The 27703-nt window shown below is 40.3% G+C and overlaps 1 protein-coding gene across 31 annotated transcripts in view; it reads right to left on the bottom strand.

Annotated features, from left to right (window-relative positions):
• Positions 1-27703, bottom strand: part of DTNA (dystrobrevin alpha) — a 351246-nt gene that overhangs the window by 55147 nt on the left and 268396 nt on the right. For 19 of the 31 annotated variants that reach the window (XR_015242529.1, XM_086682719.1, XM_086682721.1 and 16 more), the window contains 6 exons: positions 22065-22219; positions 16656-16761; positions 15239-15405; positions 12702-12826; positions 8072-8155; positions 6257-6346 (listed from right to left, as the gene is read on the bottom strand). Coding sequence is in view for 30 of the 31 variants with exons in the window: in XM_086682719.1 (XP_086538845.1) it covers positions 6257-6346; positions 8072-8155; positions 12702-12826; positions 15239-15405; positions 16656-16761; positions 22065-22219 (727 nt within the window). In the remaining variant the exon portion in view is untranslated. Of the gene's footprint in view, positions 1-6256; positions 6347-6421; positions 6709-8071; positions 8156-12701; positions 12827-15238; positions 15406-16655; positions 16762-22064; positions 22220-27703 lie in introns of those variants that run through there. The other 12 variants (XM_086682728.1, XM_086682734.1, XM_086682737.1 and 9 more) reach the window with 2 other exon arrangements.

The following is a 27703-nucleotide window of genomic DNA, read 5'->3' as shown; positions in this document are numbered from 1 at the left end:
TTGACTTTAAGAATGAAATGATTAATGTTCTAGGAGAATTTAATTTCTTGATGAACATAATGATTTTTTTTTCCAGCATTTTGATCTTCCCCTTCTAAGGTGATGAAACTGTCCATTAGGACAAAATAGCCACCTTACGCCACCATCATTGTTGGTATTTTCCCATCATCCCACCAAAACAGCATTCCAAACCTTGTCTCCTGAAGCATATCCCTCTGTATTCGTTATCCAGTAACTACAGTCTCTCTGCTGCCCAATTACCACCCTCCCCAACTTTTTGTTTTAGAACTCAAGATAGATGTACCTATTATATAATTGGTTTCCAATCCCTGCAAGACCACTAAAAACATGGCGTGAAATATCAATAATTCTTCCTTCCAAACTTAACTACTTCTGCCCTGTTATGCTTTTTGTCCCTCGAATCCCAGAAATTGTGATGGTATTTCCTTAAATCAAAAGCCTAATAACTACACAGGTACAACTTCTGGTGCTGAATGCACAAGAAGAAAGAAAGGACCACTAAAGAAAAGAAACACAAGAGGATCAACCATGAGGATGCGTTTGCCACCAATTACTCCAGTGAAGTCTCACAGGAAGAAGGCGATGTGTGGGCAGAGCCCCAGGAGTGCATCCTGCCACTTGGTCATTGCCAGGCACTAGCACAGGAGGAAGTCTGCTGATTTCAGGAAACGAGCAGTGGCCCAGATTTTCCTTTGGTGGCCTTATTCTTTTCCTCCTAATTCTTTGAGCCCCTCTCTCCTTCCCCTACTCCATTTGCCTGTCTCCTCTCTTCTCTTCCTTTTCTTCCTTTCTTCTTCTTCCCAAATCCTTTCCTCCTTCAAAGGGAGGAGGAGCAGACATTCTATCTGCATACATCTCTTTTCATTTTGTTGTCATTTTCTTTGCACTGGCCCTTGGCAGTGTGGGTTTGAAGAAATCATTAAAATTCTTTTATGTTTTTTCTGCCTCCCACACGACTTCTTGGGAAAACCAGTTCTTGGAAAATATGGAAATTACACTCTCTGCATTTATGAGTTTGTGGAAATATACCATTTACTTCATTTTGCTACAGCTCTTAGTATCTAGGGCCAAGAGCATTTCTGACTTTTGGTACTCATTGTCCACATAGTTTCTGTACTTCCTAGAACTAGTCTCAAATTCTCAAATTCTGGGAAGCCAAAAATATAACCATGTATAGAGGAAGCCAAGTTCATGATGAAGACAAGAAAAAAAAAGCCACTCTTTCTAAATGAAATGGATCAAGAACTTACAGAGTTGACAGGAGAGGCAGATTTCACCTAAGGCTTGGGTCTATAAAGACTTTTCATGTGAAGTATCTTCACCAGAATTTCTTCTGTGGCTCCCAAAGAGCCCGAGGAGGGAAAGCAGAGTGAAAAACTTTTCTCCTGAGTTGTGAGGAGACTAACAATATATAGTTTATTATCATTTCTTCAAAGCAATATACACTCACCATGTTTTACAGACTGCACTAGATTTTTAAACTTTCATTTTGTAGCTTGGCTGTTTGTGTGGAGAAGTTAGGTCGTATTTCCAATTCATTGTGGGCTTTGGGATCAGGCACATTAAAACCTGCATTCTTCCCCTGAAATAATGCTTTCGGCATGTCAGTGTGCAAAAATGCAACAATGGCTTGCACACAACCCTATCTGTAAAAGCCTCTCCTTCTTCTACATGCCTTGTTCTCAAATCAAAATGTGTCCTTCCTTTTAATTTCTGAAGGTGGGAACTAGTTGGAGCTCCTCTTGACCATGTACGATAAATCTTTTCTAATCTGAGTCCCGAGGAAAAGCAGGGTCACCATCTCTAAAACTCTATACACATATCTCTTTTTCTCACTGTTTCTTTTTTTTCCCCCCACCAGGTCCCTGGCATTGTATAAGTTCATTCCTCTGTGCACACACTAACATTAACGGCTGTGGTGACCATCGTACCCTGGAGGGTATGACAAGGTAAATCTGAAGTTTATGTGCTCTGCTGGAAGAAAAAAAGGCAGGAAATATTCCTTTAGGTTTTTTTGTTTCTAAAAAATTTTGTATGTTCTTACTAATTCCTTTTCAGACTTACTAATTCCTTTTCAGACTATAAAGATAAATGGCCTTTTCCCAAATTTTTTCATATGCACACATACAATGATAAAATGAGCTCTGGAACAATAGAGCAAGTTCAAAATGTCTCATATTTATTTATTTAAAATTCACCTTCGGTTTTGAAGGGTGACAACAGGTGTCAGCATTTTTGCTGAAGCGCAAACATTTTTGGGGTGGTCTAAGGTAACATGATCACACAGAAATGTTCCCGGAGTCTTGCTTACACCTGAAATATGGTTTTAAAAGCCACTTTTGTTTATGCTGTGTTACTATATTAGCCCTGGTCAAACATTTTTTTTCTTTTATTAAACATGAAAATAAAAGAATTTAAATAAAAGTCCTGGATGTAGTCTCACAGAGCAGCAGTATTACATAAACACATTATGTAAGGTAAAATAATTCTTATCACAATGGTTAAATGGAAAATGATATGTGAATAATGGCAAATTAAAAACAGATATATTCATTTTTATTGATTTTAAATAACTGATAACCTTGCGTGGTGTTCAGACAGGTGAAGCATGGAAGTTGGTCCCTTCGGAAGTAACTGTTAATCGTGAACAAAATTTTGCTACTCATGTATGTATGTAAACACAAGCACACATATACGTGTATAGCCATACTTCTACGTGTGTACATGCACACTTATAAACATATATGTTCATAATATATATGAACATTTAAGGTGCATATTAACATACGTGTATATGCACATACGGCATTGTTTATATATGTCAAAACTTACTGAATTGTGCACTTATTTTAAATCTATTCATTGAATTGTACGTCAATTATATCTCAAAAAAGCTGTTTTTTATTTAATTTCTCTCACTATAATTAACCCAGACTAACAACAAGGGCATTAAACTAAGTTAAAAACCATAAAAGAGTGTCCACAAGTCAGTTTTGTCGAGATAATTTCTGGACAAATTCTGTTTTCCTTTCCTTCTCTAGCTTTCCATATCTGAGATCTGAGACAAACCATCTGCCCCCTACAAATCAGCAAACAAGCATAAAAACTAGCTCAGTGTTTCAGCGGGAAAATTAGTTGTCATCAACTCAGGCTGGCATGAAAGCCAGAGCATCTTTTAAGCAGGTACTGTGGAGGAAATAATAAGAGTTCTTAGGCCATATGTGATTCACTACATTTACTATGTCGTCCCCCCAGATACCATCAAGCTGTGTCAATTGCATTTTAGCCAAAAGAGCATCTAGAAAAGTTTGCTGGGTGCAAGGCACGCACAGAGAAGAACTAAAGCAGCCGCAGGAAGAGAATAAAGGTCATGGAAGGGCGGAAGGGAGGTGGCTGCAGGTGTAATCACGCGCTATTAGTTTTGTACGGAAACAGAGTGGAGTGTAAAGACCAGTGTACTTCCAATTTGAAAATAAAACTAGCACATTAGTGGAGCTCTGGGGCTACAGGAATAAAGAATTAACTTCAAAGAGTAATTATTTCAAATTTCATGAAATTTCAGACAACATAAAGAGTGAAAAAGAGTGAAGAAACCTTCAGGGTGGTCGGCTTATAAGTTTGTCTATTTTACGATGCTGATTTATAAACGTATCTATTTTCCTGACTGGAAAGGATGGGCTTTAATCCTAGAAAAAAATGAACCATGGAGAAAACGTTGATTTTCAGAGGCCAATTCAATGCCTCGATTTTATTTCACTTCGCTTCTGATTACCAAAGCACAAATGCTTAGAATTTAGGTGTGACTGTTTTAAGTCTGATGAACGAATCTGGGTTGTGAGGCAAAGCATCTTAGGATAAGCAAAGTGTTTGAAAAAAACTGAAAAGGACACAGTGGATTAGCCTTTCTGTGGTTGAAAACCCAAACCAATCCACCAACTGACCAATCAGTCGACCAACACAAATCTCACAAATGCTGCTCCACTGGGAAGAATCCAGATTTGCGGAGAGGTTGGGGTGGATGGTGTGCCTTCCCCATGCACGTAACTGAGTCTAATATGGTATCAGTTGTTAACCAAATGTCATTGTGACAAACCAGAAACCAGCATATTAGATGGTGTTTGACACACTCTATGAATCACAAGCAATTTTCTGGTATTTGGGAGAGCGACAAGATCTGGCTATATATATAACGGACAAAGTGATTTGTGAGCAGTTATTAATTTAGAGGTTGCATTTGTGAAAATATATGTGAAACCTTTAAGAAATGGTTCTAAAATTGGGGGTAAAAGAACGTAGCCATTCAAACTTTTACTATGTTGTTGTGGCTAATGAAAAAGATGGCCATAAGTAAAGAAACTTATTTTACATAGGAAAGGCCTGGTTAACTTTCTCCCATAAACGAGGCAAGGATTTTGACAAGGTGATTGGGACTTTACAAAGGGGGCATGATGCCAGCAAAGATAGTAGATATGCAGGGGCTGAAGGTGGTGAAGGGGAGAAGGGACTCTTTGGGCCTGGCAATACTACTTACAATAATGACAGTCTATGTTTCATAAGCTTAGAAAATGTTGCTGCCACACCATACATGGCTACTGGCGCCTTTTCCTAGTGGTGATGATAGACTTCCACTGATCCAACATTTTTTCCCTTAAATTGACGCGTTTATGAGAAAATAATCTAGGTTTAGGGATATAGTTATGATCACAAAAATGCATGAGGTGAATTAGCCCATGAATTGGGTCCTTTGGCCCACATTGTACCTAACTGCGCACACACACACACACACACACACACACACGAAGACATCACACATTTAAGGGAGAGCGCCTTTGAGAATTTCCTCTTTTCTTTTACGTAAGGGAAAAGTGAATCAAGTGCCAGCTAGAAAGGGATAAGAACCGGGGGTGCTGTGGCAGATGGTGGTGGTAACCAGAGCTACACACACTCATAAATCTGTGTGAGGTGTATTGCTAGGGTGTCAAAAGACTTCAAAGGTATACCCTACTGCCTTCTGAAGATCAAAGTGGTATGCTTGTAAAGGACTCTAGGTGAGTAATGCCAGGACTTTGTAGAGAGGATTCTGGAGTGGTGATTTCAATTCATCCTTGTCCTGCTTTATCTTTCCCCAATCTGTCACAATACGAAAGGCCAAAAGCTCAGGCTAAATAAAATATCTGTGTGCTAAAGCTCCCTAATTTCTTAATGCTGCCTTAACACTGACCAGTGCCATTCTTGCTTGCTTAAGTTTTAGGTTTTATTAGATTTTAAAAAGGGCGGTTGGGTTTGGGCAGGAGTGAGGGCAGAGCTCTAGGTCATATCTGTTTGGTTCAGTTCCAGTTGTAGGAAGAACAGGACCTATAATTTATGCCTACATTTGGCATGATGGGTTTCCATCGACCTTCGTGTACGGACGTGGTTAAGAAATAAACAGTGGGTCACCAACCAGCATTATCAAGTGATAGAAATTAAGCATTGAGAGCATGAAGGTCGTTTTTAAATTGCTACTTTAATAGGAATCAGGGGCACCTGGGTAGCTCAGTCGGTTGAGCAGCTGACTTCGGCTCAGGTCATGATCGTGTGGTTTATGGGTTTGAGCCCTGCATCGGGCTCTATGCTGACAGCTCGGAACCTGGAGCCTGCTTCAGATTCTGTGCCTCCCTCTCTCGCTGTCCCTCCACTGCTTGTGCTCTCTCTCTCTCAAAAATGAATAAACATTAAAAATATATATATAAAAAAATAGGAATCAGACTGCCTGACCTGGGGGAAGAGTGGTCCAGACTTAGTAGGATAGTGGATACAAATTCTCAAGTTTTTTACTACAATATGGTCCAGCCATGTGGCATTGTCCTGGTCTTATGCCATTAGTGCTAAAGATCTTTCCAAGAGGCTCTTTGATTCAAGAATCTAAGAAATCACCAACTGGGGTCTTGCAAACTATACAAAAGCAGAGTTTCATCCAAAGAAGAAGATCGGCTTGGTACTCTTCATATATATGCATCTCATGTATACGGGTATGAGGCTGTGAAATCAATTAACATAAGCAAAAAAGAGAGGAAAGAGCTGAGAAGCCCAGTTCGAGTTGAACATTCTCCACGGAATCTCATGAAATCCCGGAAGACTTCTATATCTCTACTAAGACATACGAGAAGAGGATTTTAGTGATGGAGGAGAATGACTAGCAGTCTAGCTATGGAACTACTAACTACGATTAGTGATTGAGCGCTGGGATACTGACCGTGAGCCGTGGTCAAGCTGATTTACATACAGCTTTATGAGCGAATGCTCTTCAGCCACAGGGCTGGATGCACTTATCCCCTCAGGTGACCTGAGGGGTGCAAACAATGAGACCTCATTAAAACCTTCCACGGACAGAGCAAGGCCCACTCAGAGAGGAAAGGCATTCAGTGTACACAGCTTTATTGAACAGCACCCTCAAAACAGAAACCAGAGGCTAACCTCCGTGGTGACAGAAAGAACCGCAGTCTTTAAACAACGTTATCTGTGGTTCACAGAGAACATTCCAACAGGACTGAAAATGGGAAAAAGGGGAAGTGATCATAGTTTGGACTAACGGGTACCACGCACCCTGGAGGAACCACAACAGCTCAAAGTATATTATAGGGATATTTTAGAGGAGAGGAAGCCATGTTATCCATCTAGACGCATCCACCATAAGCACCGTCCGAGCTGAAATGATATAAAACGACCTTCAGTAAGGATGGGGTCTACCTCTGCTTGACATTTGCAGAATGCAGGGTTTCCTGATAAAAGCACATCTTTCTTAACATCATGGCAGATCTTCCCTAGATAGATGTACAGGCCCGTGTCTCTTACAGATTTTACAGTTTATGATTTTGTTTTGGAAAAGATGGTTGAATATGCTTGTGGCTTTGAAAAGGAGCGCTTAAAGGAACACACAGCGCCTAAACCATGTTATTTCACTGTGGGTGTTCTGCGGTTCAAGTGCGTCCTCATTTCCCCTTGTTACAGACCTGCTTAATTTAGAGGGGGGGGGGCAATACCGCCAACTACAACGTTCTATTTATTACGCTAATTACAATTATGGGGAACATCTTCATCTCCCGTTCCTGTTGATGGGCAAATACAGGAACTCAGGGAAAAAAATCAGCAGTGTTCTGAGTCTCATTGTCTGCAAACCCTCACTTGAATGTACCAGGATATTACAGTGAAACTGGTACTTCAGAAACCTCGCCAGGGGAAAAGGCTGATTATGTTCTCTTTATGAAACATGAGGTTGTTTTTTTCTTTTTTTTTTTTTTTCCTGCTGAAAGGCATTTGAAATCTTAGGTTCATTACTCACTCCACTTTTCCTTACCTTTGTTTCTGCTTTCCTGTGAGCCTTCTCCATGTATTGATAAAATAAGTTCCTGGTACTTTACTGGTGAGATTTGATCAAATGATTTGGAGTATCTCTTGACCCTGCGTATTTATCAAGCTAGCTCTAAGAGAAGTATTTGCTTCACCTGTTCTTTGCTCACATGGGAGTGAATCTTTGTATAAAAAACAGGAAACCCTTTTAAAAAAGTTCTTGTTATAATCCCTGAAATCACTTATGTGGAAACTATACTTCCAAATTTGATCTCCAGCTTTTAGCCCCAGGAACTCCAGAGTTCACCAAATTTTGAGATGAGATTATACAATGTTTCAGAACGTACATAAGAAATTTCCCATTGCATCTTGAAATTCCAATTACCCGGCTTAAATGGGCCATTCCAAGTGATACAAAGGTGACTTTCTCAACGAGATGGAATACGTGTGTGTTGATCATAAAACTTAAACATATCCCACATTCCTACTGTGGGTGAACCGTAAATGCAAGTTTCCAGAAGTGACATTAATCCCAAAAGCCATCCCAGCCATCTTCGAAAGCATCCAAATGAGCAAAAGTGAAAACTTGTGACAGATATTTACAAACTAGTTTCAAACAGTCATCTTCCACACTTGGCTTACATTAGAAAATTTTTCTTAACCCAGAATTAGGGGTCATTACCAAAGAGAGGGCTTATTTCATAATAAGATGGGAACTTACCTCCTGGTAATGAAAGGACTTCCTGAGGAGGGGACAGAGTGGGAGAAGAGGGTGTCATTCATGCTGGTTACAGGTCTGGGTGGCCTAAAACAAAGTACAGTGTGGGTGGAAAGTTAAAACAAATAAAAGTCACAAGTTAAAAACTATCCACCATCTCTCCAGGAAAAGGGCTGCAAAGATCAGAGATCTATCATACCCAGGATCAACACAAAATTTTGTATTTTGCACTGAAATTATTTAAGTGTTCTGGGAAGTTACATTTCCTTGAAAACGTGGAATGTCCATTAACAATTAGGAGGAAGGCCTCTGGATGCCATAGGAATATTTATCCGTGAGCTTTGAGCCTTGCTGTTTCACTGAGTCACATTCTTGAATGGAGCAAGGACTCTGGGGCAGCTTCAGGTCCACTGTCTTCTAAAAGGAGAAGCTCTGAAAAATTAATGATAAGCAGAATCTACATCCTCTTGGAAAGCAGAGGATTCCTGGGGCTTCAGAAGCTTTTCCTGTGCTCCCCATAACAATGGCCCTTTCTCAATATACCTGGTCTGGAGGGACTCAGTTGCAAAAGCATACCATGCCTTATTTGTTCTATGTGAAGATGCTGTCAAACACCACAGGGTTTAGTGAGTTTCTATTATCTGGATGTTCCGTATAATAGGGCACATAGTGCAAGGCATCCCATAAACTTCAGTTCTTCTCATATGATGAGAGAAAGAAAATAGGTTCAGTATTTCTCAGAATTGTACACGGCCTCAAGCTCCGACAACACGGGGTCTGCCATTCCAACGCTATTTTTCATTATCGCCTGGCATTCTGTCCCTATCACTAAGGTCTTGGTTCAGGCAAAATGGTAGAGCTGAGATGCCTGTCTCATCTCCAAGTGGTTTTTAGTCTTATGTTAGGTTCGCTGGAATATGCTCTATGAGATGGAATTGAGAGCTCAGAATATGGATAATGAGGCAGGGCATCATTTTGAGTCAGAGGACATTTGATCTCAGGGTAGTTCCATATTTGAGTTTGACGGTGCAGGATTCTTGAACACTAGATATTAATCACAGTAGCCTACAGAATCTAGTTGTGTTGGCTTGATCAAGAGACACATTTGCAATGGTTTAGTTTCTATCTTATGGAACCAGCTGGTGTTGGATTCCACAATGCAGAGATCCTGGGGAAAAGGTAGACTTGTTTGTCTCAGTGCGTTTATGGGAGTGGACGCGATGCTATAATTTTGACAGCACTATTTGCAAAAATTCACTGAAATTTTGGTTCCTGGTACTCGGTGCTAAACAGTATTCTAAGATTTTAAAAGACATTATCTGTTGGATGCGGTCAAAATAGCGCTTAACTATTTCATCTACTGTAAATATATTAGCTGGAGTTTTGAAGACTATCTTAGCGTTTTGCATTATTTACCTAGGATGTGTCTTGGCCCACATGAGGCTAGTTTAAAACGAATTCTACCTTGAGCACAACACTTTCATTTCGTAAGAAGGATGTTAATTTTATGCAAATGTCCTATGTGATTTTTGAAAAGTTAGGTAAATCAGATTTTAAAACAGTAAGAAGAATGAAATACCTGCATTTTTAACTTTGCAAGAAGTTTGAAACTATCAACTTGACCCACGTTTCTGGTTTTCTTTTGTCTTTTTTAATTTTCCCTTTGTGCTCTAGCTCCAGGAAATGAGAAAACAAGTAGAGTTGGAATGCTTTTTACCGAGCCTAGTAAATTTACTCTATGGAACCTGGCCACCGCAAAGCTGAAACTGCAGTTTCTTAGTGAATGGCTTCATGTTTCAGGTTCATCATGGAAATGTTGAACTTGGGACACAACTATAACTAACCTTGGCACCAAATGGTGGCTGTCAAAGGAACTGAGGTTCCTGTTTTCTCCATAATCAAATGAGAAGTTACTTTACCTAATAAGTAGGTCATGCTGGGAATTTTAAACAGATTTATTCTTATGAACAAGAAATAGCTCCACAAGATAAAGTCACAGGGATCTAGTGCAAACTTTTCCCTGTGGACGAGACCTTCACAGAGGACGTTTTTATAAAATTGGCATTTGTCTTGTGAATGGAAAGTGTTCAGCTGAAGGCAGAATTACCTTTAAAGTGGCCTCATGTTACTCACTTGTTTTGTGTCTCATAACCACTTATGATTATAAGTCTTTATAAGCACACAGGGGACTATTGAACTACTTACCAAGTATCACTTTTGGCAGCAAGGAATTGAATAGAATAGAGACTGTTAATCATGGTAAAATTGACAAGAAATACAATAGCTAAGAACAAATGCCAAAATACCAAAATGTCACCACTTAAGCAGCCTTATGTATCTATGATAATTTAGAATAGCTAAATGAACAGCATATTTTAAAATTAGAAGTCTTAGATACCCCTATCCAAAAAACAAAAAGAAAAAGACATGGGTATCTATTTAGGAAAAAGACATTTGAATAGTAAATGAGAGAAAAACGTCTAAAGTTAAAAACAGAAAAAAAATTCTGGTCTAATATAGATTGGGCATTCTGCGTGCAGAATTTCTTGTATGTTATTTCAATAATGAAATATTTTCTACAATTTGCATTTTAAAGTTGAGACTTTAAATTCACCCTGGAAAAATATATTATCAGTGAGTATAGATCACTACTTTGATTCGAGGACTATTTGGAGAATCTGGTTAAATATATGGAACTTTTTCCAGAAAAAGGCATATTAGTGGAGAATTTTAAGAGAATCCTGAAACTCTTCAAGGAACTCAAATTGTGCAGAGATTGCCCTCAGTTAGTTCATTGAATAACACATCAGAAATTAAGGTTAAAAGTTTGTTTACTCATTAGCCAATTAAATAACACACACACACACACACACACACACACACACACACACACACACACACACCAGGCCGGAGCATGACAGGGTACAGGCTTTGTGCTAGGTAATACTGCAGTGTGACTGACCATGAAATTTATTTCACTCTGCCTCACTTCCTAATTTTGTCTCCAAGTGGGAGGAAGCATCCTAATTCTGTTCCACTGCAAAGCTCTTAGAGTCAGGCTGTTCACATCCACTCTCTATTTTCCTTACACCCATCAGCTCTGATTGAACGTTGTTCCCTGGGGTGAAGCTCTTAGCCAGGCTGATAGGAAATGACTCCATGGCAGAGGTCAGACAGCATAGACTTGTTCTCACTTAGTTTTATTCATTTATTAAAAATTTAGTGATTGTCTCTGGCTATGGGAAGAACAGTTGAGATCTTAATAAGAACAGCTCGTACGAGGTCGTTTTCTGCAAGTGATTGGCCCTTTGGGATACTCCCCAGATTTATTTACCCCTGGCTTATTTTCAGGATAAAAATTTCCAAAAATAAGTTAACCACATTCTACCTAATTGGCTTACATTAGTTTTTTGGATGCTTAGCCCATGCCCGCAACAAAAGCCTCCAGGCTGTGTGTATTGCTGAAGACAGTGAACCCTCAAAACACACTTGGGAGCAAACCAGACAGAGCCTTGTAGTATTTACATAAAGCCATAGACATGTCACAGCACAAATCATTTGATGGTATTTGCTTAGGTCCATCGGAGGAAAGAGTTACTACTTTCATAAAGCTCGCATCCATCATGGCATCTTTAATGGGTCATATTCTGAACTGCCTGAGGCATGGACTTTGTCCTGGTGGATTCCTAATCTTGATAGGTCTGATCAGCTCAGCTCTGGATGTCAACAAGCAAACAAAGGCCCTGCGGTGCAGGAAGTCCTGCTGAACTGTGCAAAACGAAAAGGAGTTTGTATAGAGGGGAGACCACCTTTTCTAGAGCCTTTCTGACATACCTTTGACTACATAATTCCTAACTGGGCACGGATGCAGATGATACGCTTGTTTCTTCTTTTCAGCCCAAGATAACACCAAGGAAGAAATATTTTCTTCTACTTCAGCCTCCCCTGTAATCTGGCCATGCAGGCCTGAGAGAGGCTCCCAGGCATGAGGCTTCTGGGGGGTGGAAAGAATGGGAGGCAGCACTCTTTCCTAGCCCACTCTCTACCCACCAAACTCGCAAATACTTTGGAGAAAGAATTTTTTAGTCTATTTTTGGATGTTCTGATGAATTTTACCACCCAACTCTCCCTCTTCAACCTTCCCACGCGCAGGTCATGATTCTTCTAAAGTTGTGTAGTTTAGGATAAGACAATGACAATTTCTAGATTTGCTGACATCTTTAAGATGACTGGCTCTGCAGATAAATTCAGCAAAGAGTTTTTATTTTGGGGACCCAAAGCACGCGTGATATTAAGGCTTAGTGCGCCTTAAAATTTTCTTAAAATTAATTCCATTGATTGTTACTGTTCAGTTGTAAAACTCTCTCACATCTATATTTTATAATGATGCTTTTTGAATATTTTCCACCTACAGGTGATTTACATTAGTGTTGCATACTTTACTTGCACATCAAGACAGAAGTACTGTATACCCCTAGAGTAAAATTATAATCACGTTATTTTCACTTTCTTTTTTTTTAAATTAAAATGTAAAATGTGGTCCCTGGCAACAAACATGAATTTGCCTTGTATGTATGGGGACGTGGGTCAATGACGAAAGACGTCTTTTCATCTGGAGGGCAGAGATACTCACACGATGTGCGCCAAGTTGAGTGGCTTCTCAGGCTGGTCAGGGAACATGGGGTGCAAGGGTTCACGGCTGGAAGCACAGCTCAGAGACTTGCTTAATGCATTAGTTAGCTTCTTAGCAGGTGATTTCTGGAAAGGAGAAGAAAGGTAGAAGTGACAATAACTAATATTTACGTAGTATTTCATGAGATGATTTGCTCTCACAATAGATGCTCGTTCACTCACTCATTCATTCACTGGTTTATGCGTGAAGTCTTCTGTGAGTGTCTACCCTAAGTCAGAGAGTTGGCTCAATGCTGGGACTAGAGTGCCGGGACAAGCCACCAGAGTACCTGCTTCCTGCTGCTTAGTGTTAGCAAATGCTGTGATAAACGGAAGCAGTCATTGTGCATAGGATATCTGAGCTGGGACTCAAGGGACCACCAGGAGTCCTTCTGATCAAAACTCAAGGGATTGAGAAGGTAATTCCAGATGGAGGAAGAAGAGACCCCACTCTGGAGAGGAAAGCAGAAGGCAGATCATTGAAGTTCTTCTATGCCACATCAAGGACTGTGGTCTTTATCTCAGGTGCAGAGGGAGACAATGAAGAACTTAAATCATAGAGGTGAGAGGATCAGAGGTGATTCTAGAAGGATTGCTCCTGCTTAAGAACAGAAAATGATTTGGGAGGAGATAGGAGCGGACGTGAGAAGATGAGCAGAAGGTTTCACAGGCATCCAGGTGCAAAATGTTTCAGGTGTGGCTGGATACATCCAGTAAAAAGGAAAAGTGGAGCTTCAATTTGAGGCTTTAGGGTTTAAAATTCATGTTCTTTCCAGAGCATCATGATCGCTCTTTTTCATTTAGACCAGTAGGATGTTTATCTTAAAATCTTCCAGCCAAATCTATCAAAAATCATCTATCACACTTAATAAATCTTTATGCCAACTTTTCCTTTCCATGAGAAGCCACTCACAACTTTGTCGCTTCCTTTTACACACAGAGCCCATAAGTGGCAATACAATGAAGTGACTTTTGTCTTCATTATTTAAAAGCTAAGTGATAGGGGCATTTAAGAAGTCCCTCTTTGGCTTTCGCTAGGAGATGTAATTCTTAGAACATTTAAAACACAGCCGCAGCAACAGCCCTTCACCCCCATAAAACACTGGAGCCTCTTTATCCTCTTGAGGAGACTGATTCTACTTTGTAAAGACATTGCCCTGCCATATAATTTTAAGAGCCCACAATCCCTAAGAAAGAGACTCCTAAACTGACTTTGGTGTTTATATAAAACAACAATGGAAAAATGCTTAGTCTTTGAACACTAGCCCTCCAGGATCTGAGATAGAGCAAGTTGGAAAATTGGTAGGATGCTGACCATAAGAAAATAGAAAGTGTTTTTTCTTATCTTCTGTACTAAACTGTATTTCATGATCTGTGTTAGTATATCCATCCTCAGGATGTGACATAACCAACAGTGGGAGGTGGCATCTGAACTGGCATAAAGCCCTCAGCAGACGATGCCTTAGTGAATCACTGTGATGCCTTGAATTCACAACCTGACAGATGCTAGAAAAAAAGTGGTATATTTACACTGAATCTTGGTTCCCAATAATAATTCCTAGAGAGAACATTCTGATTTAAAATGCATTTTCTGCAGACCTCCTTTATCAAAAAAAGAACAGTAAGTTCCTCTTTAATAAAGACTATAGGTTAATTGAAATACAGAAAATATACAAAAAAACTCAAAAGAAGTTTGCATTTTCTTTTAAAGCAGAACTGTTCCAAGAGGGGTTGACAGGTCTGATGGTTCATTCAACAAAAACCAACCCATATATAGAGCAATACTTTCACAGAAGTACAAAGAACAACATCGGGGAACTGATCTTGGAGTGTAACTGAGACACAGGTCAGCCAACTAAACTGCATGAACAGCAAGCTCATGGGTCAAATTCCTCCCACACATCCATCACATGGACAGACACTGACAAGTCATTTTTGGCAAGTTGGTCACTCACGCTATTTACAAAAAGATGATTTGCTCATAGAGACACAATCTCCCCTCCTCCAAAAAGGTAAAAAAAAAAAAAAAAAAAAAAAAAAAAAAAAGACGCGTGGCTCACACGTCTTTCCTTTATGCTCTAGTCGTGCACTTAACAGAACTTTGGAAACCAAGAAAAAAAGAAACAATAATTTTTAAGCGATACCCACAAACAAAATAAGACAAAACTTGGAAAGAGCCTTAACCTACTGTGAAAAAGAAATTATGTTCCAGAAGGTGCTTGGTCAGTTGTTATCTAACCCAGTACTGAGTTGTCTGTATTCCAAGAAGTAACATAGTTTGAGTCTTCCTATAGCTTAAGTCTTAGGAAGCTACCCTGGATTCAGATACAACAGTTAAGACATCCCAGGGAGGTGGGGGGTGGGACGGAAAGGAAAGGAAAGGAAGGACTGTTAGAGAAGGTAGGTTTGCTCTTTAATTCTCTCCCCATCCTTGATGTTCCCTTGCATTCTAAGTGACACTCATGCAGCCAAGTGTGTGTTGACTGGACCTGGCCTTACCCATGATGTGTACTCTTTCATTTGGTGTTGGTTGCTATGGGAACCACCGGCATGTCCCCTCCAGAAGCAGTCCTGACAGAGCTGGTAATTGTGACACTGTTGGCATCGGTAGCGGAATCCCATCATACTCTCGCTATGGCAGTAAGAACATTCCACCGGATGGAAGACTAAGGGGGGTAGTAAATGAAGAAAAAAATGAGCAAATCACAGTATGAGCCAGAATAAGGAAAAGTACAGCCGAATGGGAATTGCATTGTTTTGCTGTGTGCCACGATTTCAGATGATAGTCAATTTTGGCTGAGAGAAGCATCATGTTTATCCCTGGACTCTCGCTGTCCTTTTCAAGCATGTGTGTGGAAGGTGGAGGAAATGAAATGGGATAGAGGATAGGCCTTCTTTTAATACCAGATTTATGCAATGCCATTTGCTCTTTTACTCCCATCTCTTACACTACAAGAATATAAATTCCCCAAACTGACCCGTCTTTCCCCCAAACTGCTCTCTGTCTCTAGGAGACTAGCACAGCTCGCTGCAAGACTCAGAAGTACAATGATGAACACAACGGACCGTCCCATGGGTAGAGAGCAAATGTTAGAGAAATGGAAAATGAGAGGGAGAAAAAAGAAAGGGATATGAGGGAGAGTAGAAACACTGGATGAGAATGGATTTTTTTCTTTTTAATAATGGAGTGGCTAATGGGCTTATTTCATGAGTGACATTGCCTCCATTTAACAATTTTTTTTTCTTTCCTGAGAGGCAGATGGACAGGCAGATGCCCAAAGAGATGTGTAAATTATCTGAATACAGTTCTAATTCAGGTAGTTCGAGAGACGCTTCACTCTCATTGGCAGACAATTTGAATTATAAAGCAGGTGAGGTAAAATACTTGAGATTTGAAGCTAACAAATAATCAGATCCAAGTAATTGTCTACATGCTACTAAGCAATGGCCTTTGGTCAAGTTATTTATGTAACCACAATCACCGAAAGCTTCCATTTGAAGCTTGTAACTACAGATGAGCAAGGTACCATAACCTAATTTCTTTCCATCTCCTCCACCTATTCTTGGCCAAGTGCCCAGGAACAGTCAATGCCATGAATACCAGTATTGGAAGTTCATGCCTAAACATAACGCAATCATACTAAAAAATGTTATATTCACTATTGAAATTCTTCTGCGGCTAGAGCCAGTCTACAGCCACACTCCACTTGTAAGTGAGAGGCACACAGCGAGATTTAATGACTCTATGGAATTGACTCTCCTAATTTTGCAGTGAGCCTCTAATGCCTTACGGATCAGGGAGAAAGGGTCTTTCGAAACTCAAAACGACTAAGCGACCTTGGCTTAATAACTGTAGACTTGAGAGAACAATTCCAATAATTTTAAAAACTGCCGTAGCTCAGTAGTAACTACTCACCATTTTCTACATTTGCCAGCCGATGCAGAAGGGGCAGCCAGACCAGACACTGCGGGGGAGGGTCGGACATGAGTGTGTCCAAGAAACCGTTTAAGGTGACCTTTTTCTGCATCAAAAAAACCCCACAAAAATTTAGAACAGAGAAGAATGTGAATTTACCTGCTGCGTACATGCCCTTTGCGATTAAAGAAAGAGGACATTCCATTAACCTCTAATACATGAAGAACGAGAATACAGTCTAATACCCAAAGAGCTAGTTCTGAATTTAAACCACTGGTTGCTTTAACACTTAAACACACATAGGACTGGATTATCTCCATTGAGGCCGAGTCAATATTGTCATAGGGAGAGCGACAATTCTGAGAGGGTCGCTTTTGTGTACCAGGGGCAGTATGAAAACGGTAAGGAAAGACAAACAGTAGACTTGCTCTCTACAACTTTACCCAGTCGTGGTAAAGCCACAATTCCCATAGCAGTCGCTCGGTCTTCTACATTTGTAGGACAACTTCCCTTCTAAACTTTCTCCACTTCTGTAAGTACTAAATACTTCATGGTGAATGTGAATGGTTCTTGCCATACAAGATTAGGAGGAAATCCTGTGAGGAGGGAGCGACCCTTCGCTGTTAGAACAGTCTACAGTTCCAAAAATTCTTTTTCCCTTCTTGATATATCTTTCCTCTTAACTCAGTTTGCATCTGCCTGCATTATCCTGGTCCTTTCTGATATGGAAAAGGAATGGATTTTAAATTTCCTTCAAAATGACAAAAATAAGAAGTTATATGAATACATGATATTATAGCAGGATGAATAACAAAAAAATAACAGGTTTATATGCAAAAATCACTATTTTATTTGAAATTTTGAATTGTAATATCAGGTGGATGGGCTAGTTTTTGGTTTGCTTGCTTGTTTTTTTTTTTTTAATTTTATTTTAATTCCAGTATAGTTAACACACAGTGTTACATTAGTTGCAGGTGTACAATATAGTGATTCAACAATTCTATATGTTACTCAGTGCTCATCAAGATGAACGGTACTCTTGGGGCGCCTGGGTAGCTCAGTTGGTTGGGCGAAGGTCATGATCTCACAGTTTGTGAGTTCGAGCCCCGCGTCAGGCTCTGTGCTGATAGCTCACAGCCTGGAGCCTACTTCAGATTCTGGGTCTCCCCCTCTCTCTACCCCTCCCCTGCTCACGCTCTGTGTCTCTCTGTCTCTCAATAATAAATAAACATTAAAAAACAACATCCCCATCACCTATTTCACTCATCCCCCCACCCACCTCCCCTCTGGTCACCATCTGTTTGTTCTCTACAAAAGACCCCCCCAAAAAAGAAAGCAATCTTGAAAAATCTTGAAAAAGAAAAACGAAGCTGGAGGGGTCACAATTCTAGATTTCAAGATATACTACAAAGCCATAGTAATCAAAACAGTATTGCCGGCACAAAAATAGATACTTAGATCAATGGAACAGAACAGACAGCCCAGGGATAGATTTATATCTTTAGATAAGAAATCGGTTGTGAAGAACTATCATACCTTTTCAAGGCACCTATCTGACACTAGTCCTTGTAATTTCACACACAAAATATTTTGGTACTCTTTAATTAATCTTTTTTTATCAGCAGATAGTTACAATGGTAGCTTTCCCTCAAAATACTAGATAGCTTAAGTATTATAGGGTGGTAACATTATTATTAAAAGATATTTATGTAGGGGCGCCTGGGTGGCTCAGTAGGTTGTGTCCGACTTTGGCTCAGGTCACGATCTCATGGTCTGGGAGTCTGAGCCCCTCATTGGGCTCTGTGCTGACAGCTTGGAGCCTGGAACTGCTTTGGATTCTGTGTCTCCCTCCCTCTCTGCCCCTCCTCCCCCTCTCAAAAATGAATAAACATTAAAAAAAGCTATTTATGTAAAGTATAAGTAATGAGACAACATTTTTTAAGAAGTTACCACAATTTGTAGTATCTGAAATAATCCTGTCTTTCAAAATAATTACTTGGAATGGCTTGTACTTTCTCCAATGAAGCAATGCAAACAATTTTAGAATTTCATCATTCAAACTGCTGTTATAGCCAGTTTATGAAGCACAAATATAAACTGGTCTTATTATTTATTTATATTTGTGTTGCCTCTTCTTATACTTAAAAAAATCTTATCCATTGTGATCATCAGACTGGCTGAAAATCACTCCTGGAAGTCTCCAAAAATGCTATTATGATTTCAACACATATAAATTTTTCATCATTGAGGATATATAAAAAGAATTATGGAATAAGACAGTCTATAAGATATTTCAAAAGGAACTTTGTGCTGTGGTAACATCATATATAAATCTTATTGAACATGTAGGCTATATTAAAATAAAAGACAGTTATCAAGGGGTGCCTGGGTGGCTTAGTCAGTTGAACATCCAACTCTTGATTTTGGCTCAGGTCAATATCAATGGTTGGTGAGTTTGAGCCTCACATAGGGCTCTGCACTGACAGTGTGAAGCCTGCTTGGGATTATCTCTCTCTCCCTCCCCGCCCCCCCCTTCTCCCTCCTGTTCTACCCCTCCCCCACATGTGCATGCTTGACTTTTCTTTCTCTCTCTCTCTCTCTCTCTCTCTCTCTCTCACAAAATAGATAAACTTAAAAAAAGTCATCTAGAGAAACAAGAAACAAAATGAACTATTGGAACTACACCAAAATAAAAAAACTTCTGCAGAGCAAAGGAAACCATCAACAAAACAAACAGACAACCTACTGAATGGGTGAACATATTTGCAAATAATACATCTGATAAGGCGTTAACACCCAGAATATATAGACAATTACACAACTCAACACCAAAAAACCAAATAATCCAATTAAAAATGGGCAGAGGACCTGAATAGATATTTTTTCCAAAGAAGATATACATATGGCCAAGAGACACATGAAAAGATGCTCAACATCACTAATCATGAGAGAAACGCAAATCAAAACCACAGTGAAATTTCACCCCACACCTATCAAAATGGTTAGAATCAAAAAGACAAGAAATAACAAATGTTGGCGAGGATGTGGAGGAAATGGAACCTCAGGCACTGTTGATGGGAATTAAGTTGGTGCAGCCACTGTGAAAAACAGTATGGATTAAAAGTTCTATTAAAAATAGAACTACCGTATGACTCAGTAATCCCACTAGTGGGATTTACCCAAAGAAAATGACAATACGAATTCAAAAAGATATATGCACCATTGTGTTTACTGCAGCATTATTTACAATAGCCAAGATATGGAAGCAGTCCAAGGGTCCATCCATAGAGGAATGGGTAAAGAAGCTGAAAAAAATTAGGTTAATAAACTTGTGTTTTGAATTAATTCACAGTATTTTAACAGTTAATTTCAGTCAAAAGGTAAGACTCACTCTTTTTTTAAATTTATTTATTTTGAGAGAGAGAGAGTGAGAGAGAGCAAGTATGAGCAAGAGAGGGTCCGTCAGAGAGACAGAGAGAGAGAATCCCAAGAAGGCTCCTTGCTGTAAGCACAGAGCCCGACATGGGGCTTGATGTGGGGCTCGATCTCACAAACTGTGAGATCATGACCTGAGCAGAAATCAAGAGGTAGTCACTTAACTGACTGAACCACCCACGTGCCCCAAGACTCACTAACTCTTAAATCAGTAAAATTCAGTATGGTAAGCATTTGTCATGTGCCTTTTCTGAGATAGGGAAACAACCTGTTTAAGATATGAAGATGGTTAAGATAGGAGGCTTTATGTCTTTTGTGAAAGGCTTCTTGGGGAAAGCAATGTTTGGGCAAGAAAAAGGAGTTGGAGGCAAGAAATGGGAGGACACTGGAGACAGAGAAGCACAGATTCAGAAAACGGAGTGGTTGGAGCAGGAACGGAGATAGAAGGCTGCATCTGGAGGCAGAGGGGTGAGCTGGAGAAGGATGGAAGGGCTCTCAGAGTCTGGAAGAAAGGGAGATTCAACCTGCAGGCGATTAGGCTGCTCAGCAGGTGAGTGGCATGGTTAGATGGGGTGTTGTGAGGGATAGATGAGAAGAGACGAAGCCTCCTTCATGTTCTCTCTGTGCAGTTTTACCCTGTTGTACTACTGTATGCATTTTGAGAACCTCTGAAGATGCCTCCTGAGGATGGCATTCGGAAATAGTTTGGAATGCAATGGGGCGTGCACCAAATAAACAAATCCAGGGGCCGGGGGCCAGGGTGGAGAATAATACAATAGGGCAGGCAACAGGTGCTGATGAGGAAAGTGACTGGAGACACGTTTAGAAGGTGAAATGAGCAGGACTTGTGGACTGATGAGAGCTGCTGGGTGAGGAAGTTGTGTAGAAGGAGGCTTAGGCGATGGAACCGTTCTGATGTTACCAACTCAAAGGGAAATCGAAAGGGGAGCATGCTTCATCTGGAGGCAGAGATGAGGGACCTAAGCTGGCCTGGGGGTGGGGGAGTGGGAGAGGTCAGAAAGGCTGTCTGGATGACTCAGCACGGGAGCAGAGTTAGCACTTAGTGTATCAAACCATCCCATCTCTCATTGGTTGTTGTGTACAGTTGTGATTCTACATAAACCCATGACCTGCAGGGATCTGAGGCACTTTTGACCTCCTAGGTCACAAGTAAACAGATGCATGAAGTTTACTAGCCAGGCAGTTAAATGCAGCTTCTCACTAGCGGCTCTGCACCGATTTCTTATTTAAGGGATCCTTTTAGAGGACATTCTTGGTTAGTTTGGATTTTTTAAAAATTTTAAACAAACCTTCAGTTTATGGCTTTGTAAACTACCATTGCATCACTCCAGAGAATGGTGCCAGACATGAAGACTTTCTACGTGACTGGACAGGTATAAACACAGAAACCCTCAAGCACTAAATAGCTTCTCTGGGCTAATTTGTACCACCCTCAGTTCAAACATGTAACTCTGAACCCCTAATGCATTACGGTGTGGGGGATGCAGGCATCCGTGTCTGTCATATTTTGGGCCTCCCTGATGGTGTGTTACACGTGGTATGCGATTCCTTTCTTGTTTCCTCTGCTAGACATTGGAGAAGCTTGGCGCTGGCCCAGACTTACGTTTCATACGAGGCTGAGTGACAATTCGGCCCTTTTGATCCTACGGTGATAATCGCAGGCATGACGCTGAGGGTATAGGGTTGTCGTAAGGACTGCATTGGACAATTCGAGTAAAGAACTTAGCGTGGTGCCTGGCTCACGGTCAGGAGCCACCAATTATTATTTTCCAGGTATGCTGAGTTCAGTTCCTGGTTCAGAGGTCAGTTGTCAGAGACTGGAAGATGCGCTACAGTTTATCATGAAGAATTTGTCTAAGTAGTGACTTGGAGGAACATACCGAAGAAAAACTACTGTTTGAGAGATATTTCCTTTAACACGTCCTTCCCCCTGACCCCCCCCCCCCCACCTACCTGTTGAGAGAAACAGGATCTAGCTGACTGTTCTGTGTAACCAAATGAAGGACCTTCAAAGACCGCTGTGGGTAGTTTGAGAACTTCCCGGAGGAACTGATCATATCGTCCATAAACCATCACCCCACTGGAGTCAGAAATCATTGAGAAAATATCTGACAGAAGGGAAAAGGAAAGATATTTATTCATCACTTAAATATTCTCCACTGTTTCAGTGCACCACATCTGCTGCAAATAACCGAAAATGTAGCAGAATAAGTAATTTTTTTATGAAAGAGTAACATAAAGGTTAATTGTTATGCTGAAGTATTCCTGGCATTGTGTTTCCTTTGGTGTCTTTTAGGTAGCTGATTCTGGAACACAGCATTGTGTTGGATAAAATTAGCATATTTTGATAAGACAGAGAATATCCCATTTTTATTTTAAGGTCCATTATCAACTCATACATCACTCAATGGAAGGAATTTTTGTATATGTGAGGAATATGCTGACCTCATTGAAACACACAATGAACATTTTCTACAACAAAGGGGTATGTATGTATGTATCTAGCTAGCTATTTGCCCATCTATATTATCACAAAAACCTTTGAGTTTTTGGTTTAAGGTACTGAAAAATGAAAGATGCAATGCGGATAAGAACATAATGAAAACACTTGATTAACTTCCCACAGAAGCAGAAAACTTTCTATAAATCACAGTGTTCTAGGTGGAAGGTACTTGATTTACAGGGAAGGGTCTTTTGACTCCTGCAGTGGAGGGGAAGCCTGGCCTTGGGGAAGATCAATGAGGTAAAGTCAGAGTCCCAGACAGAGCCTGTGTCTTCATTGAACCTCTGTTCTTCCGTTTCTGCCACTATGGGCACTTAGTGATATTAATGGCATAATTTCTCAAGGTACTTTATAATTCCTCTGTGGAAGTCACTATGGGAATGAAAGCGTCTGCTATCGTAGTTTGTCACTGTGCGAGACTGTGACTAGGAGGGTACAGCTGTTGGGACAAACTGTTGTAAATTCAACATGCTGCCTCTGTTCAGTTTGGGCTTAATGTCTCAAGGTCAAAATGCAGTGTGGGGACATGGTTTTTACACTGCAGTCAGATGTTAAGCACATTACAGGCTTTAGCTGGATTATGTTTTGAGGCTGTGAATTGGCACTCATTTCCTTCAAATACTCCAGTTCTAAAGGATTTCTACTGTTTCAAATAGTTTATCAATTATGAGGCTAAAGAAAATTCACCCAGGCAACAAAATTAATGTTGTTTTCATTTGCCTTCACAACTGCTAACTTGGTGAATTTTCTCTCTTATGTTTCATTGTAACTGGTTAAAAAAAAAAGCAAAAGAAAGAAAGAAAAGAAAAAAAGTTGCCCAAAGCAAAACACTCTTATGTAATCCCATATATAGAAACTCAAGAATTCCAATAAAAAGAGGGAAAAGGAAACCCAGGAAAAGTAAATGGACTTTCCTGTAGGAGCGTAGGAGCTGACACCTTGTGTGTTTTTAGACAGGTTGGTTAACTACAATTGGGACATCCTGACCATCTTCTGGGCTTTATTTCTAGGGCAGGACACAGTTTTGAAAAGTAGCCTAGGCCTTTCAAATCTCCTGCTGAAAAAATTTAGACAACATTCCTAACTAGAGCAAAGGCAGAAGGAGTACCAACACTGACCTTTCACAAACTTGAAGCTCATATGAAACTCCTTTGTGTTGATGAAGTTTTGCTAAGCAATAGCCGAACTAGGGCTAGGTCCCTGGGATTAATGGGACATGGCTGTTAATGGCCACTCTGGTTTTTAAAAATAAACGAGGGAACTCTGAGGAAGCTATCAAAATGATATGTTTGTACCTGAGTCCTGGGCTCTCTGTTTTATATATATATTGTTATATGACTATATATATATATATATATATATATATATATATATATATATATACATATGTATATAGCCATATATACTATACAATATGCTGATAATATGTAATATATGTGTATGTAAAATATAAGGCTACTTCAAAGATTAAATTAGTTAATGGATGAAAAGCATGCAGACGTAAAAGACAGAATAGTGCTTGGCCCCTAGTACACAGTACAGAAATGTTAGCTACTTTTACTATTGATTTCTTTTCACGTTTTTTCTGTCATTTACTTCGTATGCTTAGACACTGCCTCCCCAATGGGATTGCTCTGTAATGTTCCCAATCATACTCTAAATCACCACTGTGATTTAGATACATACAATAATAGATTAGAAGAATTTACATTCATTGATTCATTCAACTAAAATTCACTTAGCACATACTAAATGTGTAAAATTGTGCTAAGCAATGAAGGTACAGAAAAATCAGGACATAGTTTTTTTTTTTATATTTATTTTTTTAGTGAATCAAAACAAAATTTTATTTTTAAATGGTATCAAACTTAACAACAAATTGCAAGAATAAGAGTACTACAAAGGACACTCACCTACCCTTTATCCAGATTCATCTATTAACACTTTATTCCATTTATTTTATCATTCTATTATCTATCTATCCATCTACCATCTGTCTACATCTACTTGTCCGTGTGTATATATGTATGTACAAACATATTTTCTGAATTGAGACTAATTTGCATATATCATGGCCTTTACCTCTGAACACGGCCGTGGGTCCTCCCTAAGAATAAGGGTATGTCCTTTTATGAGACTACAGCAAGGGTTAGCAAACTTTTTCGGTAAAGGGCCAGATAGTAATATTTTAGGTTTTGTGGACCACACATGGTCTCTGTCACACATTCCTCTTTGTACTTTATACAACCCTTTAAAAATGGGAAAACTATTCTTAGCTGATGGGCCATAGCGTGTTGACCCTGGATTACAGTGTAGTTATCCACTTCAGTATATGTAACATTGATACGCTAATCTTATCTAATATTATCTAGCCTACTGGCCATATTCCAATTTTGTGAATTGGTCAGTGACAGGGCATAGATTTTTGACCTCTGGGAGGTCCCAGTCCCCTGGGGATACAGAGACATGCTTACATAGTGCATCATATGACATCATAAATTGTAACACGGTGGCGTGAATACCAGAACAGGAGGCAGCAAGGGTTCAAAGAGGGTTTCCAGAGTGAGGAGTGGGTCAGGGAAGACTTCCTTTCACAGGTGACTTTTAGGTCTTCTTAGGTGATAGAGGTGGCTTCTAGGCCAAGCATAAAGGACAATCAGGAGCCAGTGAAGCTTTAGGAAATAGCACCAGGATGTGCACAGGCATGCTCAAGCATGATGCACTCAAGCTCTTCAAGTAGTTCATTGTCAAGGGGCCTTGGGTGCACATAAGGGCTCGGTGGGAGATGAGGCAGAGGTATGAAGAGCTTCTAGCCTCTTCTAAGGAATTTAGGTGGTGTCCAGGAGATGTTGGGGAGATACTAAAGACTTAAGGCAGGCCAGTGAGTTAGAAATATTACCGTGGAGGTAGGTGTGGAGGCAAAACAACCAGTTCCGTTATAGAAACTCAACAAATCCACGGTGTTTGCTATAATGCTGGTCTTTTAAACAAAACCAAACAAGCCCTCCTCAGAAGCTTTAGAACAGCACCTGATTTTCTAGGCTAATGGCATTAAATTCAGAATTCCTTATGGTTCTTAGGACTATCTGGGAGCCCCGAGAAAGAAGCATAAACTGGTGCTCCAACTCATGACAACAATAGCTTATAACTGGACCAAGAACAATTTGACAGAAACAGGTATTTTATTCCGTCAAGTTTATGTTTAGGTCCGTGTGTGCTATGACTGCAGGGGGCGCCCTCACACTCTAGGCAGCTCGGAGGCACGCAGTGGACACCCTGCACAATTGGTTCCTGGTGGCCCTGAGCACTGGAAATGGTGACGCACCATGGAGTTGTTGTCCTTTCTAATGCATTTTAAAGCACTTTGAAAAATTCAGTTGAAAATTTTCTGTTTTCTGCTTTTTGCTTTCTCAAATTCCTAATTTGTTTTCAGCAATTACTCTTGCCCCACACTCACAGGAAGGGGCTAGTTGGAACAAACTAAATATCCTTCATCCCTATGCACAAAAACAGAAAAATTGCCAGACAAGCACAGCTGGCCTATTGGCTGAAGCGAATTAGAACTTAAAGAAGGGAAAACAAAAACCCTCAAATCCTGAGAAATTCCACATCCTTTCATTTGATTTTTTCTTTTTGACAAAAGCAATGCAGAAAATCATTACTTCGGCTGTTTTATCATTAAGTGCAGCCGAAGCCGGCAAAAGAAGACCAGAGAAAACAGAATCCTGCTCGGCAAGAGGCAGCCACTGTGGTCTACGGGCAGATTTGCCTATATTTGCGTATTTAGTTAATAGTTACCACTGAAATTAAAAATATTGGTGACTCAAGATATGCATTTTTGACTATAACATTTTGGAGAGATTCTTCCAACCAAACTGTGTTCAGTTAAATTGTTTTTATCAAAGTGCTCTCAATCGACTAACCAGAATACCACTAAAACCCTCCTGGGATTAAGTACACAAAGAGTGACTTCTGAGCCCCAGAGCTGGGGGCATATTAGGCTGTGATTCAGGTCCACTGCTCTGGGAGAGGGCAATGTGATATACCTCAAGATCGCACTCTCTGTTTTTGTGGTTCTACAGAAGTTGTGACACCGGAACTTATTTCCGCAGACTGGAGAACATAGTTTACTCCCAGTGAGACTCATGCATTTAACTTCTTTCACTGTGCTGAAAAGGTTTTACTTTGGCCACAGATAGCATGCATGCTTTGCTCACTGATGGTGGGGTGAGGAGAAAGCACCCTAGCAATTACATTGTTTGCTTTGAATTCCTGGATGTGCCGGGTTTTGACACTTGGTGAAGATCTGCTCAGAAACTTAGTTACCTTGAGCTTAACTCTGCAGACACAGGTTGCTTGTTTACCTAACAACCATTCCCTTTGTCTTTATTGGCCCCAAGTTTCTTCCTGGGCTAAGAAGGGAAAGCAGAGGGCTTTCCCAGCCCAGGGGGCAGAGGTGGGCTCCTCCCTCACCATCATGGGCACCCCTTTCTTGTTACCAGTAACTGGTGTAGCAACTGGTTTCTGACGCCACACTGGGGGCTGGGGGCCTCTGGAGTGAGACGGGACTCTTGAGATTGCAGTATCCTTTTTCCCCCAGCAGAGGGACAAAATTTGACACTGAGGAAGCCTGAATGGAGGGATGCACAGCACTGTGAACCTTGCTGGCACAGCATTGATTAGCCTGGTTCATGCAAGGCCCCAAGGACCCCAAGGAAGGTCAGAAAACTGGTTCTCTTAGTGTTCCTCAAACGTATTTTAATATGTAATCCTTTTGTCTATGTGCCTATTAATATAACATTGAGTAAGTATTTGGAAATGTTTCTCAAGACTTAAAAAAAAAAAAAAAAAGTATCTGATGTCCTCGGCCTAAGTGGCCAGTCATGACATGAGATCATCAGGCAAGGCCCTCAAGATTTCTTCCTCTGCCCTGGTTCATTTCGCTAAACTTTCTCCTCTCAGCCCAACCCCGAAGGAAATGCTTCCTGGATTACTCTGGAGCTATGTTTCAAAAAAGGACATTGGGGGGCGCCTGGGTGGCTCAGTCGGTTAAGCGTCCCACTTTGGCTCAGGTCATGATCTCACAGTT

This window comes from Puma concolor, chromosome D3 (genome assembly GCF_028749965.1).
Source record: "Puma concolor isolate L17-30 chromosome D3, mPumCon1.1.hap2, whole genome shotgun sequence".
NCBI classification, from domain to species: Eukaryota; Metazoa; Chordata; class Mammalia; order Carnivora; family Felidae; genus Puma; species Puma concolor.
Note: the sequence above shows the minus strand (reverse complement) of the source record. Positions and strands in the feature narration are given on the sequence as shown.